A 17915-nucleotide genomic window follows, 5' to 3' on the forward strand; every position below is an offset into this window, starting at 1 on the left:
CATCGTGAGTGGGGTTTCTCGTGGGGTTTTGCGTTTAATTTTACCTGTTTGTGTGTGCGTGTGTTTTCTGCTCCTCTTTGTGTGCTGTGTTGGTGTAGGGTTTGCGCAGAGGTCGACCCGGACGTCCGTCTTCCCTTTCTTGTTTTCCCGTCAATACTCCATCCTCCGTTTTCGTCTCTCGTTGTTGTTGCTGTTGTCTTTCTGTGCCGTTCTTGTGCGGCCGCCTGGGAGTTCTCGCGCCGAGCTGCGCTAATTGACATGGACGCCATTTTAGATTTCAGTAAGCCGCTCGATGTACAGCGGTTTGAGCAGGTCGTGACGGCCATGTCCTCCGGTAGTCCAGCGGAGATTATGGAGGCGCAGGAGGTGCTGACGCGTTTCAAGGCGAACCCAGAGGCGTTCTTCCGCGTCGACAAGCTGCTCACCGAGTCGCGCAACACAAACACGCGCTTCTTTGCGCTGCAGGTATTGGATGATACGATTCTGCATCGATGGAACACCCTCTCCGCAGACAACCAGCAGGCGATTCGCAACTTCGTTGTGAGCCTGATCGTCCGCGAGTGCACGAGCTTCGCCCACATCCGCCAGAACCGCACCCTGCTGACAAAGATGAACATGACACTCGTGTCGATCGCGAAGCGCGAGTGGCCGGTGCGGTGGCCGAACTTTGTGCAGGAAATCTCGACAAGCGCGTCGCCATCGGAGCCGATGGTGGAGAACAACCTCAACCTACTTCGCCTTGTAGGAGAGGAGGTGTTCGAGTTCGGCGAAAAGACGCTGACGTCGCGGTGGGTGGAGCGTAAGAAGCAGGCTCTGGCACAGGACTTCCGCTTCATCATGGAGCTGTGCGTCATGGTAATCGTCAACGCAGAGGACACGGTGCTGCTCCGCACGGCCCTCTCCACGCTGGAGGTGTACGTGCCGTGGATGACACCGGAGCTCATCTTCAATGAGCAAGTGCTGCAAAGCATCTCGCGTCTGGTCGTCAGCGACGGCAACGTCCGTAGCGAGGCGGTGCGGTGCTTGGCAGAGATGTGCTCTGCTGCCACGAGTAGCGGTGCCGCCGGCGATCAGCAGGTGCGCTGCATTCTCGAAACATTCAAGACAGCGCTCGGGAACATCATGAGCGCGTTCCCGACGACCCACTCCTCCGTTATGGAGCGCGTCGTCACCTTGTACGAGCAGGGGTCGCTGGTTGACAAGGAGTACGTGGCGAATTTGAACCTGCTCCTGATTGCTTTCCTTAGACACTACTACGCAAGCATATCTTACGACGACATGTTGCTCGTCACCTGTCATGAGATGCTCGTCGGCATGAGCAACATCAACGAAAAGGAGCTCTTTAAGGCGTGCGTGGAATACTGGTGGTGGCTGGGCGATCACCTGCTGCGGGCGCCCGCCAGCGTTGTGAAGCGGAACCTCATGTCGAAGCTGCCGCGGGTTCTCTCCGACGTTCGCTTTGTGCTTATCCGCCGCATGGCGAAGCCGGAGGAGGTGATCATTGTAGAAGAGGAGGGCGAGATTCGCCGGCAGCACGTCACCGACGTCGAGGAGCTGCAGCTCTACAATCTGATGCGGCAGACGCTGGTGTTCCTCACCCACCTGGACCCGAAGGACACGCGCAATATTATGACCGATCTGATGAAGCGGCAGCTGGACCGAAGCGAGTGGTCGTGGCACAACTGCAACACCCTTTGCTGGGCTGTCGGCTCCATCTCCATGGCCCTCTCCGAGCAGGACGAGAGCGACCTCTTTGTGAAGATCATCACCGACCTCCTCACGCTCTTCAAGACCATGAGCGGGAAAGACAACCGGGCCGTGATCGCGAGCGATGTCATGTTCATTGTTGGCCAGTACCCCCGCTACCTGCGCAATCACGCCACCTTCCTCTCCACTGTGACACGGAAGGTGTTCCAGTTCATGCGGGAAAAATTTCCCGGTGTGCAAGACATGGCCGTCGACACCTTCGTGAAGCTTAGCAAGCAGCTCGACGCCAAGTACGCGGAGGTGAACGGTAGCACCAGCCTCGCATCCGAGGTGGCGAAGACGTGGAGCTCTATCACAGAGATGCTCTCCTTGCAGCAGGTGCAGACATGCTTCAACGCCGCTGGCTACATGATCGCTGCCGGCTCGACGGAGCAGCAGCGCGCGCTGCTGCTCGAGACATTCCTGACGGACACAAACGCCCGGTTCAAGGCGTGCACGGCGTCCGCGGCCGCCGCTGGGAGCGCCTTCTGCCAAAGCGAGGAAGCGATGGTAGAGCTGCTGCACTACCTGCGCGTGTTCAGCAATGTGGCGGACTCGTGCGGTGACGTGTTTGTGTACGAGATGATGATGATCACTCAAGACCTCTACGGTTTTTACCGCATGTTTTCCGAGGCGCAGGTGAGGGCCATCGCCGACGGCGGCGAGACGGCGCTGCATCGCCCTGAAATGAGGTACGTGCGCCTTGCCAAGCGTGAGATTCTGCGCATTTTTGAGCGCTTCGTGAGCCACGCGACACAGCTGAAGTTCATCGCAGAATCCTGCCTGCCGGACATGTTTTCAGTCGTGCTGCTCGACTACGAGAACGCGATTGCGGCGGCAAAGGAGCCCGGGGCGCTGGCTTTGGCGACCGCGTGCGTGCGCACTCTAGGTCGGTGTATCGAGAACAATTGCGAGGCGATCCTCGACCACACGTTCAACACCACCGTCGCCATCATTGCCCAGGACATGGAGAGCCACCCTGATTTTCGTGTTAACCTTTTTAAGCTCCTGCAGGCGCTGAACGCGCACTGCTTTGAGGCGTTTATCTGCTACACATCCACTCACGAGGATGTTGTGCTGGGCATGCTGTGGGCCATCAAGCACACGGACTACCCGACCATGTCCACCGGACTGGAAACGCTGGACTTGTTTCTCGAGAACGTGTCGAAGTCCGAGTACGCGGAGGTGTTCTTCAAGGCTTACATGCAGCGCATCTTGGTGGACGTGATGGTCGCGTCGATGGACTCCCTGCACGCCTCTGGCTTCCAGCACCACGTCCGGATTCTTCAGAAGCTTTTCAACGTTTCCTCCATGGTGCCGCCGGACACGCCAACGATTGGCAAAAACGTCATTCGCGCCTACCTGCTGGACAGCCTCACCGTTATTCCGACGCTGACGACGACTTCCATTCTGAGTTTTGTGGATATGTGCTACGAGTCCTTCACGGATGACGAGCGCTTTCGCACCCAGTTTGCCGACTTTCTGATCGAGGTGAAGGTCTGGGGTGCGGAACAGGAGAACAAGATGCAGGAGGAGGACGAGCGTCGACTGCGCGAGGAGACTATTCCGGGCTTCTCAAACCTGTCCATGGAAGATCCGCCGGCAAACCCATTCACCTCTCTCTGACGCAGGCAGATGCGCAGATGGGCAGGACAGGGGACCAGCCTCCATTTGTCGGCCTCACTGTCGTCGCCACCGGCGCCCCTCCAAACACACACGCACGCCTCCCTCTTTCTTCCCTCTCAAGATTCCCTCTGCCGATCCTGCTGTGAGGGGCGTGCGTCCTTTTTACTTCGTTGATTGCGTTGGTGGATGATACAATGCAGAGCCACGACAGAGTCGAGGCTTTGAGTAGCGGCCCGTGTGGAGGAAAGGAGGGGGGAACGGTGGCGGCACAGAATGTATGCCGTCCGTTACGCGCTGCTCTTGAATAACGCAGCTGATGCACGACGAAAAGGACAAGGAGAAAAGCCGAACAAAGTACAAAACATGCACGTGCTCTTGCCTTCTCACGCTTATCTGCACCCCACTGTTTTGCGGACTGGTGAGACACCTCTTAACGGGCGGTGCTGAGCTGGCCCGCGTGTGTATGCCGATACGGCGCACAGCTTTTTCTCTCTGTGTGTGTGTGTGTGTTTAAGTCGCCCAAAAGCGCAACAGCAGAAAACGCGCCAAACCAAACGAACAGGGAAGCATGTGCGACTTTCCCAGACAATGTTTTCGAGCTGCCTGTCGTGTTTGTGCTCCAGCTTGTCCCTGGTGCACCCACTTTCTCCGTGTCAATCACCTCCTTCTACCCCCCCCCCGCGCGCACCATTACCACAAACCTCTTGTTCTCTGTGTTGGTGTGCTCTTCGGGAAGCAAACGCGTTTGCTTCCTTGCCGGTGCACTTTACTGCTGCAAGCTGACGCACACGCGCCCCAGTACATGGAGCATGGATCGCTACTCCCGTCACCCACTCCTCATCTCGGCCTCTGCGGTTTCTTCTCCCCCGAGCACCTTGAGGAGTGGAACGTCCTTCACAGCCCACTGTCTCACCTCTCTCTGCGGCACTTGCTTGCTCCCTCGCTCGTTTACACTGCTCCCTGCTTCGGTGTACATTGCCGCGTACATTTTGACGGCGAGTGGCGCGCAGGCAGCCGCGGATACGCACTCTTTCACCTGGGCCACCTTCCCCCTCCCCCTCGCCCGCACTTCTCGTCGCTGGGCCGTGTCGCGGTCATCGTGTGTTCCATACGCACACATACATACACGTTCCCCCGCAGCGGTCACTACCCTAGCCGAGGCGCTTCGCATTTCGGCAGCCCCCACCCCCTCCCCATCGCGTAGACGAATCTCCTTAATCCCTTCTACTGTTTCTTTTCGCCCTTTCGAGTCGTTTAGCTCGTGTTGATTCGTGTAATGGATACCACCGCTGTCACAGCACCGGAGCACTTAGAAGCGGTGACTGTGCGGCACGACACACTGATTGCTGTCCCTGCCTTTAGGGGCAACACAACGCTCTGCGCGTCACTGCCGCTTCAGTCGACGATCTCCATGAATAAGTTAAGCGATGACGCCGAGGACGCAGGCTGGGTGCCGATGTCGTTGAATGCGATCGGTCGGCATGCGCCGGTTACGATCCACACCGTTAGCTCGCAGCTGGCGTCTGCCACGAGCACCTGTGTCTTCTACCCGTTTGACACGCTTAAGACCCGGTTCATGGCACAGGACGGCACGGCGGTGCGCCAGCACAACGGTCGCGTGTACTCGTCCATTCAAGGTTCACTGGCGCTCATCTATAGAGAGGAGGGCCTGCGTACGCTGTTCCGCGGGTGCCCGGTGGCCGTTGCAGGCTCCGTTGTCGCGTGGGGCGTGTACATGTATCTGTACCGTCATCTGTGCAACGTGACGGAGTACACGTCGTACGTCGGCCGCTCGGGTGTGTCAGTCCTGTCGAGCGCCATCTCCTCCTGCGTCACCTGCCCCATTTTCCTCGTCAAATCCCGCATGCAGCTCGAGGAGGCGAATCGCAGCTCGCACTACCGTTCCTTTTGGAGGGGTGTCCGGCACACGGTGCACACGACTGGTGCCCGCTCCCTCTGGCGTGGGTTGTCGCCGCAGCTCTTCTTGATCTTTCCCAACGCGCTGAGCATCCCCACCTACGACACACTGAAGCGGTTTGTTCTGCGGTACCGCTGGGATCACGCTGAGATGACAGAGCTGAGCCTCGTCGAGATTGCCGTCTGCTCCACCCTGACGAAGGTGTGGATTCTCATTCTGTCGCATCCGCTCGTCATGATGAAGGTGCGCATGCAAGATGAACGGGCCACGCTCGGCAAATACCAGTACCGCTCCGTCGCGCAGAGCATCTCGAACGTGCTCAAGACACAAGGGCTGCAAGGCATGTACCGCGGCTTCCAAACCGCCCTCGCCCACTCTCTCCCCCGCTCCCTTCTTCACTACTGTATCTACGAGAAGACACTGTCGCTTCTGTGCCGGCGATATCCGTCGTCGTAGCGCCACCGGGCTGAGAATGGCTTTTGGGAAAAGGCAATCGAGATCAGAGAGGCTAAGGGCATTGGAGCACAAGTGAATGTCCTTTGGCGAGGCGGCCTAACATGTTGCCACACCCCTCCTCCTCCTCTTTTCTCTTCCCAATTTCTTTGGATTCCCTCTCGGTTTTTTCTATTCACAGCATCACCTGTCAAGACGAAGAGACCGAGGGCCGTCTGCGGGACAGACCACCTGAGGCGGTCTCCTTCTGTCGTGTAGACTAGTGCCTGCCAGGAGGTCTGCGTGAGGTTTCTCTTTCTCACACTCCCAGACGCAAACGTGTAACATGGTGAGGGGCTGCTCCGCGCCCCTCCCGCCGTCGCCCGATCCCTGGCTCCGCCCTTCCATTTTTATTTTTCGTCTCTGGCAACACTCTTCCCCTGCCGCCTTCACTCCCCTTTGTCTACCTCTGTTTTCACACGAAGCGCAGCCTTGGGCGGTCCCGTGCGTGTGCGTGTGTGTGTGCGAGGAAGGATGCAGGGGGATGGAAAAGAATCATCACACCTAGGCAAAAGAAAGGCCAATGCCGATGAGAACGGCTGAATCGGGCTGTGCTTTGCTGGCTAGATCTGGCATAATCCGTCAACAGCGCGCGTGAGACGCAAGTTTTATCCCTGCCCTCAAACGCTGTGCTCAACTGCTCTGTGGTCTGTGTGGCGCTGTGTGTCACCACACGTTGGGCCAAGGTCGCCATGCAGCCATGCTAGCACGGCACGGAGGCGGCAGCCACGCCTCAACTGTGTATGTGGCGAGAACGTCCTCTCTTTTACGGTTTTTCTTTTATGTGGGGCATTCCCTTCTCTCTGCTCACTCTTCACACCCTCCCTCTCCTCTGCTTCCCCTCTTTTTGCCGCCTCTCCGTGCTCCACCGTCGCAGAGGTACAGCACGGGACGATCCACGCGCCAGCCCCTCTTCAGAGTCCATCAGCTCTCTGACCATCTCCGTGCGTACGTGGGCCTTGCCATGGCGGAGAAACAGTCTGCGGCGCCCAAGGCCACCGCTCTGCAGCACACGGTGGCGTCGCAGCTGGGCGGCGCCGCGAGCACGATTCTGCTCTATCCGGTAGATGTGATACGGATTCGGTTTACCTCGCAAGATGGCACCCACACGCGTGAGCACAACGGACAAACGTATCGCAGTATTTTAAAGGCGTTCCAGCTCATCTACCGCCTGGAGGGCGGCCTGCCTGTCTTTTTTCGGGGCTGCCATGTGTCCGTGTGTGGCACGGTTTGCGCATGGGGTGTCTACATGTACCTTTATCGATGCCAGTGCACCTGGTACGAAGCGTGGCAGGCGAAGCGCCGTGAAGCTCACTGCAGTGGAAGCGGTGGGTCGAGGTTCTCGGAGACGGAGTCGCTCGCCGCGTGCTGGGCGGCGACGTGGCAGAACCTTCTTGAGCGCTTTGGTTTTTCCATAATCGCCAGCTGCACCTCGGCGGTGGCGTGCAATCCCATTTGGCTCCTCAAAACACGCATGCAGCTGGAGGAGGCTTCCGCACGAACAGCGGAAGTCCCGCGCAACTTCCGCACGTTCCGCGGGGGGCTGCTGCACACAGTGCAGACCACCGGGGTTCGTTCGCTGTGGCGCGGCGTGTCGGCTCAAATGGTGCTCGCCGTTCCGAACGCCTTCACCCTTCCCTTGTACGACACAGTCAAGGCAGCGGCCATAGGCTTCAGGAAGGGCGAGCTGTCGGTTCTCGACGTGTGCGTCTGCTCCACCGTGACAAAGGTAGTCCTGGCACTCATTTGTCAGCCGGTGATCGTCGTCAAGACGCGCTTGCAGGACCACCGCGCGCGCACAGGGGAGATTCAATACCGGTCTTTTCTGCAGTCGATCAGGACAATATGGAAGCGAGGCGGACTGGCCGCCTTCTACCGCGGCAGCGTGCCGTCAATGTGCCAGACAGTCCCTCGCTCTGTCCTCATGTTCGTTTTCTACGAGCACTTTCTAAAGGCGGCACAGCACATCTTGCCCTGACAACCCTCTACGCTGTTTGCACCTACGCTGTGTCTCTGCCCACTATCGCGTAGATTTCGAATGCCTCGTCGTTTCTCGGTTGCTCTCTGCATGTTTCGTCGCCGCTCTGCCTTCCCAGGCGCTTGCTGCGGGTCTCTATCTCTGTGTGCTCCCGTTTCCGAGGGTCTTACGCCCGTGGACGCTTGCGTATCTCCTTCTATCGCCGGTTCCTTCTGCAGTGCTGTTGGAATCGATCCGCCACCTCTCACGCGTGCTGTCGACGAGAAAGCGAGCGGATGCCAGCAACGCGTGGGGTGGGTAGTCGTACATCCATGAAAAACAATTGTACAAGAAATGCGCGACGACGCCGGTTGCTCGTACTCGCGGATTACGGTCGATTTTATGGGATAGTGTGGAGAAGCAGAGAATGGCGGCTGAGCCCGTTCGCAGAAGCTTTTCCCTGCTGCATACGACAGTGCGCGTGAGACCCGTCTTCAGCGACACCTCGCGCCATGTCGGCTTTTCGCGCTCACTGACAAGCAGGCCCGAGCTTACTCTCTCGGCTTGACACTTTGCGGCGCCGATGATTTCGTCCTCGTTCTCGGATGGCGAATCGCACCCCCCTTCTCTGCTTCCCTTTTTTTTTTCCGCCTGGCACATGCGCGGGATCATGACGCATTATCGTTGTGCGTGTGTACTTGTCTGGGTGTGTGCAATGTCGCGCGTGCGCCGTCGGCTTCGCTGCCTGCACAGAACTAACGTGGCAACAGGTGCCCTCTCTAACCGTCCTCCCCCCTCCCCTCTTCGCCCCTTCCCACAAATAGGGCAGAAAAATTTTCCTTTCGGTCCACCTTCACCTTTGCTGCCTCTCTACTCGTCGCGTAGGCTGTGGCAGAGCGGGCGCCTTCGCGTGCGTGTGTGCACCATTCTCACTCACCACGCGCTGTCGTTGGCATACGGCGCATCTCCAGTATTGTAGCACACCCTTCGTGAAGTCACTGTTCGTTAGAGAAGTCTTTTGTCGTTGTTACGTTGTGGTGTTCTTTGTGTTACTAGGCGTCTTTCCACGCCTCACTCTCACCCCAGCCGTCCGGTACCCATCCATTACTTGTTTTATGCGCCCCCTCTCCTCGCCTTCTCCCCGCAGAGTGTAGTAGCGTCGGCGAGAGAAACCGACCTGTCCGCGGTTTTCGTCATTCACGTCATAAACCGCGCGTCGACGAAGACGAGCTTGCTGACAGATACTAGACTAGCCTTCACTCGGGCAACTTGATTTCCGCTCACCATCACCATCGAATACGGGGTGGCAAGCACACAACTACGCACACACACACACACACGTAAACAAAGAATAAACTACAATGGCAGAGGACAAGAAGCCGCGCTTTCTGCAGCAGACAACTTCGCAGCTGTTGCACCAGCAGGAAGCGCTGCGCAAGCGACGAGAGATGCTGGAGCGCGAGAGCACAAAGCCGCCGGCCATGCGGTTTGGCACGAACACGCCGCCACGCAACGCAGGACGCCACGGGCGGTCGCCTGCACCGCCGTCGTCGGCGTGTGAGCGCCACGCGTCGCATTCGGCGCCGCCGCCGCCACTGCCAAGCAGTGGCGTTCATCGCGAGCTGAACTGGAGCCGTTCCGAGGACGAAAAGGCAGCGGAGCGCGCGCCGATGCGCTTTTACACGCTGTTTCGTCCGTCACCGGCCCCGGCGGTGCTGCCGCGCCCGCGCTCCACCACCAGCGTCCACACGCCGCCTTCGCCACGTCCGCGCGAGGTGAACACATCAGATCAAGTGGATGCAATGATAACCAAGCTTCACAAGGAGCCCTCCTCACCGCGTACAGTGTCGCCGCACTCGCCAGTATCGCAGCGGAGCCGTGTGGAGCACGACTGTGCGTCGAGCAAGAACGCCGCTGCGCACCTATTGGCGCCCAACGCTTCGAGGGCTGCGCAGGTCACTGCCGCTGAGACAACCCAAACTAAGGCTTCTCAAACGCCAACGCACGGCGCAACGCCGGCACACGCAGCGGTGGAGCGGCACGCCAGCACGCCGAAACCCCCCTCTCAGGAGGCTCTCGCAGATGAGCAGGACGAGGCGACCGGTATGGCAGCCTTCTCCAACACGTTCCCTGTACCCCGCTTCACCCCCATTTCACCTTCCGTTGCTTCCGCTACCAAGAGAGCACAGCAAACGTGCGAGGGGGAGCAGAGCACACCCACGCGTCTCGCCGCCGGGGAGTTCCGCACACCGCGTCCGTTGGCGGGGCTCTCCAATGCCGCCACACCCGCCGTCGGCTGCCCTGCATCCGCGCCAGGAGAAGGCGTTGCCCAGCAAGCACCTTTAGCGCTGGATGACGAGGCAGAAACGAGGCCCACACCCTCCCCAATCCCATCGCCGCTCCCACAAGCACGTGCCAGCGCAGACGGCTGTGCTGACGTGCAGGAAGGCGCGCGGCCCACTCCCCATTGCGATGAAAGGCACACGAGCACACAGCATCACGACGCCGAGATAGCCGCTCCGCGGGAGGCGACTTGTTTCTCTCACACCGCTGGCGACGCATCGCCGCACCGTCCGACCTCCTCGCCGCCGCGCCGCAACAAAGCGAGCCCGATACCAACCACGCAGGACCTCATTCACAGCGTGCAGGTCTCGGCGGAGAAACGCCCATGCGGCTGCGAACGAGCTACGCCGTCGCCGGAGAACTGGCCCCCCCGCCGTGCCACCGCCACGCCGTCGCGCACGGGCTCGCCGCCGCCGACGCCGGTGCCCACCTCTGGCGAGCCCATGACAGACTTTGGAGCGCTCACGCAGAAGTGCTGCGACCGCCCGACGCCTGCGTCGCTCTCCTCGCAGCCTGCTGGCGGGGAGGTACGCAACATCATCTCTGGCGCCTCCTCTGCTTCCCCGTGGCCCACAACGGAAAACATTATCAACAGCATTATGGCAGGCTGCGGCGAAGGGCAGCGGCGCCGCAGAGAGGACTGCGCTGCAGCAGCAGCAGCAGCAGCGCACAAACTGCCACGGGAAGACGACAGTGGTGCCTCGGTGCGGTTCTCGTGCGAGGAAGCGAATGTGTCGCACGCGAACTCGCACACCGTGGCTGTGCCAGAGATGTTCGGCATGAATGCCGACACCGGGGATGAGGCGCGCATCAGAGGCGACGCCTTCTGCGCCGCAATGGAGGCCCACGCTGCCGCGCACACGCCGTCGCCCGTCCCCTCGGACCGGCAGTACGGTCAGAGCATACTCGCCTCCACCGAGAAGCGGCGTTGCGGACGCCCCACCCCGCCGGAGCGCCATGTCTCCGTCGCAACAGCTGAAGACTCTAACGGACATGCGGGTCGCACCACAAGCGCGTCTCCGCAGCCGTGTGCCAACCACCTCCTCGACAGCCTAGAGGTATCGATCGACAAAGGCGGTCAGCGCTGTAAGCCGGCGGAGCGGCCCTCGGAGGCGGAGGGGAGTGGCACCGGCGATGAAACGGCTGGAGATGCCGCGGGACGCCTCGCAGGTCTTCGCACTCCCTCACCAACACCCACGCCGGAGCACGTCATCGCTAGCCTGCAGGCCTCCGCGGAAAAACGGACGCGCTCTGGCGCCGTCGATACTACCAGTGGGCCCAAGGGCTCCTCCGCCGAGGCAGCGACAAGCCCCAGCTGCAGCTCCTACCAGTCACCAACGCTGACGCCGCAAAATGTGAAGGACAGCATGCAGAAGCTCATGAGAGAACAGCAGCAGGCGGCCCGCTCCGACGCTCCGGCTCCGCTTCGGCCATGGGCAGAGACGCCGAAGGGAATCGCAAACGCCGCGAGCGGCGCGGACCCGTGGAACTCGTCGGCGTCACCGGTTGTGACAGCGGAGAATGTGGACATCACGCTGGACACCCTCGAGCGCGACCAGCGATACCATTCCCGATCCTCGCGCGCGCCGCAGGTGGCTGACATCTCGCCAGAGGAGCCGAACGCCACACTGCTATGCGACAGCGCCGTCTCTCCTGTGAAGGTGGCAGAGGCAGCCGCCCCGGAGGACATGAGCGAGATCCCTGCGCCCTCTCCCGAAGTGACTGCCCTGACCTCTGTGGTATCGCCGGTGTCTTCAGAGTTCGCCGTGGCGTCGGCGATGTTTTTTGATTGCGTGAGCGCCCCTCCGACGCCGGCTTTGGAGAATGTAGAGGCAGCGAAGAGGGATATCGGGAGCTCTGAGTCGACCATCCGCGTGCGCGCACTCGCGCACGTGCCCCCACAGTTCTACGATCTGCAGCGCGAGGTGGCCGCCATCTCGGAGGGGCGCTGTCGCACTCGCACGCCGCCGCCGGTGCAAGTGTGTGAGCAACGATCCCCGCTACCGGTATCAGCGACGCCGCTGGCGAAGGGGGGCACCCCGCGCGCTGAGGCGTCGATGGAGCAGGCAGAGGTCGCTGTCAGCGCACCACCGCATCACCCGCCCAACGCGATAACCAGCTGCGCCGCTGCAGCGGACAAAGACGCCGAAGAGGAGGCGATGGCGCGTCGCAGCAGTCTCATCTTGGTGCATCCGAGCACAACCCCTCAGACACTCCTTCAGCACCCGCACAAGCCGATGCCCGCTGCCGCTCCCCCCAGCATTAGCCCGGTGCAGGTGCCCCGCGCGCCGACGCCGCAGCTGCGGCGCCCCTTGCAGCAGGATCTGTTTCTCACCGGCGAGCACTGCCAGTCACCGCTGCCACGTCCTGTCTCGCTGCGGTCGCAGGTGTCAATGGTGAAGCCGGTGCAGCTGTCGCACAGTCACCGGCACTCGCGCAGTCCGGCACCGGCGTGGGGCGCATCGAGCGCCTTTCCTGCACAAAATGACGGCATGCGCGCACCGCTGCTTCCGACGGGCGTGCGACCGCCGGCGCACTGCGCCGCAGCTGTGCAGCGCGACAAGGACGCGGATCAGAAAACTGGTTTGTTTGATCCCAAGAACGATTGGATGGACCTTGTCGAGCCGCTGCGGCCACACACGATTACAGTGTCCCCGCAAGGCGGCAGTGTTGTGTACACGGAACACTCCTCGATAGATCTACCTAGAAACGGCGAGGGGCCTGCGGGTCATGTATCTCCGTCGTCCTCTCGCAAACGTAGCCGCAGCGCGCAGACTCCACTCGCTGCAAGCCAGCAGATGGCTGCGACGACGCCGGCAAGCATCACCCTTACCATGGATGACGGCGTTTTGTCAGGCAGGAGGTCTTTGTATGTGGCTTCAACGCCCTACTCGCACGTGTCGCAGACCCCTCGCAGCTCGACGCGCGGGCGTAAAAGCCAAGCGGAGGAGCTGCTGGAGATGCTACCTGCCGAGGTGGTGGCGGAAGTGGCCCGTATAGAAACTGCAGAGGAAGTTGCGGCAGCAGCCAATGCAGCAGCGGCGGCGTCAGCCGAGTCGCATGGTCTGCGGCCATCGCTTGGCTCATCGGACGGGCGGTTCAGTGGCGTCTCCGACAGGGACTCGACGCTCGGGATACTGTCGACCATTTCTCAGCGTGTCTCTCAACGACCGCGGCGTGTCTATCACAGCGAAGACTACTACATTCAGTACCTCGAGGGCATCGCCACCTCCAGTGCCAACAAGGCGCGCAAAGCTGCCGGTCGCCGCACACATCGAGCTGTCATGAAGGACGTCGCCAGCGCCACAGTGAAGACTATCGTGCAGCGCGCTGGCGCGGAAGAGTCGCCGGCATCGGCAAGGGTGTCCCACGCAGAAGCTGCCGTGCTGCGCGGCAGCCCCAGCCTGTCGGCGTCACCGCGTGGCGATGGAAGCGCTGCTGCGCGCGCGAAGGCGTCGCCGATGCATGCGTCGGAGGAGGTGACCGTGTCGCCGAAGACGCCGTCCCCCACCCGTGTCGGCGGCCGCGGGCAGCTGAAGGTTGCTACGCGTCTGTCTGCCGAGCTCCAAAAGGCGTTGTTCCAGCAACCTTCTCCGGCGAAGCCGAAGCGGCTGCGCGGTCCTCGCGGGGCCTCTCCGAAAGCCTCTACCAAGTCGGCGAAGACGGCAAAGAAGTCGCCGGCCCCCTCCCCAAAGAGCGGCCCCTCCGCCTCACCCACCGCCAAAGCGAAAACGGCAAAGGCGCCTACGTCGTCCACTCGTGGCAAAAAGTCCGTGAAGAAGTTTGTGACAGCCAAGTCGATGCGGCGGCCGCGTCGCGGTGCGAAGCAGGGCAAAGCGTAGCGGTCTGCGGATGCGCACGACAGCCAAGTGTAGCGGGTCCCACGTCGGGGCTTGAACGTGTGGATGGGAATAGGTTCTGTGTCGGGCGCATCTCAGAAGATGACGTCGACGTGGCGTCGCCACCCTTTTCCCTCTGGTTGCAGTTCCTTCACGTTGGAGTAGTGCGTGCTGCTGCTGCTGCCGCCGCCGCCGCCGCCGCTCAAGTGCATCCGCATCGCACCAGATTGCCATGCCCGAGCTGTCTGTGATTCTTTATCGGTGTTGCGTATGAGGGCCATGCAAGGGAGGGGGATGTCGTGCGTCTCTGTCCCCGGCGGCGCATGAAGTGTTACTTTATCTCTCGCTCTTCGTCGTTGTGCTCTCCGCTAATGCTGCGGTTTATCGGAGATGTCCTGCCGAGGATCGTGTGCCCGTGTCCCTGCTGGGACGAACTCTCGTTCTCCCTCTCTGTGCTCTGTCTCTCCACTCCCATTAGATCTTTTCCTCCTCTTCCCTCTCTCCCCCCGCGCGCATGTGCACATGCGTACACAGAGGGGAGGGCGGAGCACAACACAAATAGCTGGCATGCCGACATGACTGTTGTTGTTGTGTGCGTGTGTCTTGTTCGTTTCGTCCTTTTCTTCGTTCCCGGCCACCGCTTCTCTTAGAGTAAAAACACAGGCGGCTCCCATGTACAACAGCAAGGCAACGAGTGGCACAGCGCTGTTTTGAATGCTTCTTAGAATTCTTCTCCCTTTCTCAATTGGCAAGAGTGGAAGAGGCGTTCGTCTCGTGCGCAGTGGTGAGCGCTCTTGATGCTGGCCGAGGGCCACATCTCTCCTTTAGTCCTCGCGCCTTCTGTAGAGTGTGTCAAAGTCGTTTCGCACCACCTCGCACACTCTGTCCTTTGCCCCTCCCCTCTTCTCCGCTCGTCAGCAGAGGTGCACAGACGTGCAAGAAAGATTATGGTGCGGTGCCGTGGGGCGCGGTCTGGCGCTTCTCTCTCATGGCGCTTGCCCATCGGCACGCACATGTCGCTGCATGACACCGCTGCTCCTCCTTTCTTTGGCCCTCTCTCTCTTTCTCACACCTCCCTACAGCAGCCTTTATCCCTTCCTTATTGTGGCCCGTCCACTGACGCCAACGGTGAGCCGTCCTTCTTCCTCTCATTCTCTGTGTCTGTGCGGGCGACAGTATGAGCGCCGACTGCCCACCGCCAACAAGTTTTTTTTTTTGCTGAGCTTTCCACATTACTATATACGGTGCACACGGGCACCGAAAACGATGCCTCTTATAAAGTCGTTCAACAGGTGTTTGCAGTACCTTCCTGCCAGATCTTCCGCCTATGCCAACATTTACCGATGGTGCAGCACCCCCTCGCCGTCGCGCCCATCAGAGCAGCCGCAGCAGGCACAAACGCAACCGTCGCCAATCACCAGCAGCGGGTCCGGCGCACCCCATACGCCCGCCTCTCTCGACCTCGGCTTGAACTTTGCCACGATGGACTTCGAGGCAGTGGTAAGGGCGACACATGCCGCGATGGCGCGTGAGCGCGGTGCCGGGCATCTGTCTCAGCAGCGAGAGCAGGAACTGGAGAAGCAAGCCGGCACGAGCGCAGCGCCGCAGCAGTCCGCGCTGGCGTCAGGGCCGGCGCCAACGTTAGCGTCGGAGCGGTTCTGTCACGCGCGTGCACCTGCGTCTCACTCTGCACCGTCGTCGCAGCGCTCTTGTGTCGATGCCTCTCCAGCGCCACATCAGCAAATGCAGCAGCAGCCGCAACTTCCACCGCGCTCTTTCCGGCGCAATGGGACAGCTGCCCGCTACTCTCTGCAGGACATGCTCAAGGACTGCGTGGCCGACGGACAGTGGGCGCGAGCGCTTCACCTTTTCACTAGCGCTGTGGACCAGGCATGTCGACAGGTGCTGGTCCCCTTCGGCACCGCACCAGGTGTGGTCGCCGCCAGCGGAGCTCCTGCGGCAGCTATCGCATCAGACCCCCGTCGTGTAGCGGTGAACTCCACCGCTGAATCGGAGTGCTTTGTGGCGATACGCAAGATGCTGGCAGCCCTTCCTCCGAGACAGCCACGAGATCGGGCGACGCATTTCTCGCGCGCGGCGAGTGTCACGAACATGCGGGGTATCATGCGATGGACCGGTCAGCACTACTACCTGCTGTGGAAGTGTCTCCTGGAGACGGGGCACGTGGAGGAGCTGGAGAGGGTCTGGTCCGTGATGCAGCACACTGGGTTCGTGGAGTATCAGATGGAAGAACGCACGGTGAACGCGATGATGGCGCTGCTGCGCCGCACGTCGCGCTCGACAGAGCGCGTGATAGCCACAGTGGTGCCCCCTGGCCGCCCTTTGTCAGAAACGACGTCGCATCAGAAAGGGATTCTGCGCGAGCTCATGAAGGGGCTCGAGCAGGCCGCTGCAGCGCGGAAATTTCGGCTGGCGGCCGTGAACCGTCGCACCGCCGAGGGTATTCGAATCGCCGAAGCGCTAAAGCACGCCGACCAGGGCTATGACGGCAGAGACACCTCCGCAGACGCCGGCACCACCCCCGACAACGGAGCGGGCGCGGCATTCGTCACCCGCTTAGAGGAAGAGGCGGTCGTGGTTGGCGACTTCAATGGACTGCTTCGCCGTGCACGCAGCTCTGAAGCGACCGAACGCATTCTGCGCATGATGGAGCAGCTGAACATTGAGAAAGAGGCCGTCACATACGCGAGCATCATCGCCGCACTGCACAGCCCGCACTATGTGCTGCCGGGACACACAGCCGAAGAGCTGACAGCGCACCTACCCGGCGGGGCTAACTTGCAGCAGCACGCAAACGTGGAGGAAGGCGGAAGCACATTGAAGGATGGCCAGGCGTCTGGTCCCACAAGCACCTCGGTTGATCTTTCAGGGACCAAGACTTCCTACGAAGCGTACAGAGCGGAGCGCATTGAGGCTGGAATGGCATGGTTCGCGGCTTGTCCCGCGGCACACCGCACGGCGGATGTGTTCAATGAGTTGCTCTATCTTCTTCGCGCCAAGTCGCACTGGTGCCAGTTTGATACGGTGCTAGTGCAGCTGCGAGGCAACGCTGTGGTCACCGAAACGGAGTGGCCGGAGCGGCTTAGTGAAGCAGGGGATGGTGTGCCACCGTCCGTGTCCGCCGCCGGCGGGGCCTCGCGCGGCTCAGCCACCATTCTTGCTCCTCGATGGTCTACTTGGCCGAATGGGAAGACGTATGAGCTACTGATCCAACGCGCCCGCTACGTGCACCAATGGGAAGTGATGTGGGCACTGTACGAGGAAATGATTGGCACTGGCGTTCGCGGCACCGCCCGCGTGTACGAGGTACTCCTCTTGGAGGCTCGCAGTCACCCACCGCAGGCGGTGCTCGCTGCCGAGCACTCCAGCAATGCCGATGGATCCTCCAGTTTTCTCCTCCGTCTCTACGAGGAGCTGCGCCGCAACGGTGGCGACGTTCATTCATTCACAGGAACGCTCAACGTCATTAATGCTTGGACCAGGGCGCGGTCCAGGTCGAATCGCTGGCGATCTTGAGGTGCGCGTGGAAGTCAAACTGACTCGAATACATCCTCCTGATGGGCAACAAATCGCCGTCGCATCTCAGAGTTCAGTACCGCCGCTCTTTCTGGAAAAGCCAAGCGGCACCCTTTCCCCCCTCCCCGCCATCCCTTGCCCCTGCCGAGCCACCTGTGATTAGGAGAGGGCGAAGCCAGGGCCGCTTTACGGCTAGCCGGTGTCGGCGGCCAGGTCCTGGGCGGCGCTGCGTCGGAGCGGCCCGAGACGGTGCGAGCACGCTCGTGCCACCTATATGGTGGGCGAAGCGCCAACGTGCCTCGAGCGCATCCCGCCCCACGGCCCTCACACGGTCTACTGGTGCGGGACGCCTGCGTGTGACCCCGAGAGAGGTGCGCCAGGTGGCGGCCAGCATGGTGGGAGCCGCGGGTGTGAGGCAGCCTGCGCAGCGGCGGTGGATGATGAGTCGAGGTTGGCG

General features: G+C 61.0%; 5 protein-coding genes across 5 annotated transcripts; all 5 read left to right on the forward strand.

The window, feature by feature from the left end:
• Positions 1 to 258: 258 nt before the first annotated feature.
• Positions 259 to 3372, forward strand: LINJ_32_1160 (putative exportin 1; the record flags this gene model as incomplete). Its single annotated transcript, XM_001467759.1, has 1 exon — positions 259 to 3372. The coding sequence occupies one exon, from the start codon at positions 259 to 261 to the stop codon at positions 3370 to 3372; it is 3114 nt and encodes a 1037-aa protein (XP_001467796.1).
• A 1411-nt stretch (positions 3373 to 4783) lies between these two features.
• Positions 4784 to 5746, forward strand: LINJ_32_1170 (mitochondrial pyruvate carrier-like protein; the record flags this gene model as incomplete). The annotated part of the gene is made up of 1 exon (XM_001467760.1): positions 4784 to 5746. One exon carries the CDS (start codon positions 4784 to 4786, stop codon positions 5744 to 5746), a length of 963 nt encoding a protein of 320 aa, XP_001467797.1.
• Positions 5747 to 6746: 1000 nt separating this feature from the next.
• On the forward strand, positions 6747 to 7760 carry LINJ_32_1180 (mitochondrial carrier protein-like protein; the record flags this gene model as incomplete). Its single annotated transcript, XM_001467761.1, has 1 exon — positions 6747 to 7760. The coding sequence occupies one exon, from the start codon at positions 6747 to 6749 to the stop codon at positions 7758 to 7760; it is 1014 nt and encodes a 337-aa protein (XP_001467798.1).
• Positions 7761 to 9100: 1340 nt separating this feature from the next.
• LINJ_32_1190 (conserved hypothetical protein) lies at positions 9101 to 13924 on the forward strand (the record flags this gene model as incomplete). The annotated part of the gene is made up of 1 exon (XM_001467762.2): positions 9101 to 13924. One exon carries the CDS (start codon positions 9101 to 9103, stop codon positions 13922 to 13924), a length of 4824 nt encoding a protein of 1607 aa, XP_001467799.2.
• A 1479-nt stretch (positions 13925 to 15403) lies between these two features.
• Positions 15404 to 17458, forward strand: LINJ_32_1200 (conserved hypothetical protein; the record flags this gene model as incomplete). The annotated part of the gene is made up of 1 exon (XM_001467763.1): positions 15404 to 17458. One exon carries the CDS (start codon positions 15404 to 15406, stop codon positions 17456 to 17458), a length of 2055 nt encoding a protein of 684 aa, XP_001467800.1.
• Positions 17459 to 17915: the final 457 nt, after the last annotated feature.

The sequence above is a fragment of the Leishmania infantum genome, chromosome 32, assembly GCF_000002875.2.
Source record: "Leishmania infantum JPCM5 genome chromosome 32".
Taxonomy (NCBI): Eukaryota; Euglenozoa; class Kinetoplastea; order Trypanosomatida; family Trypanosomatidae; genus Leishmania; species Leishmania infantum.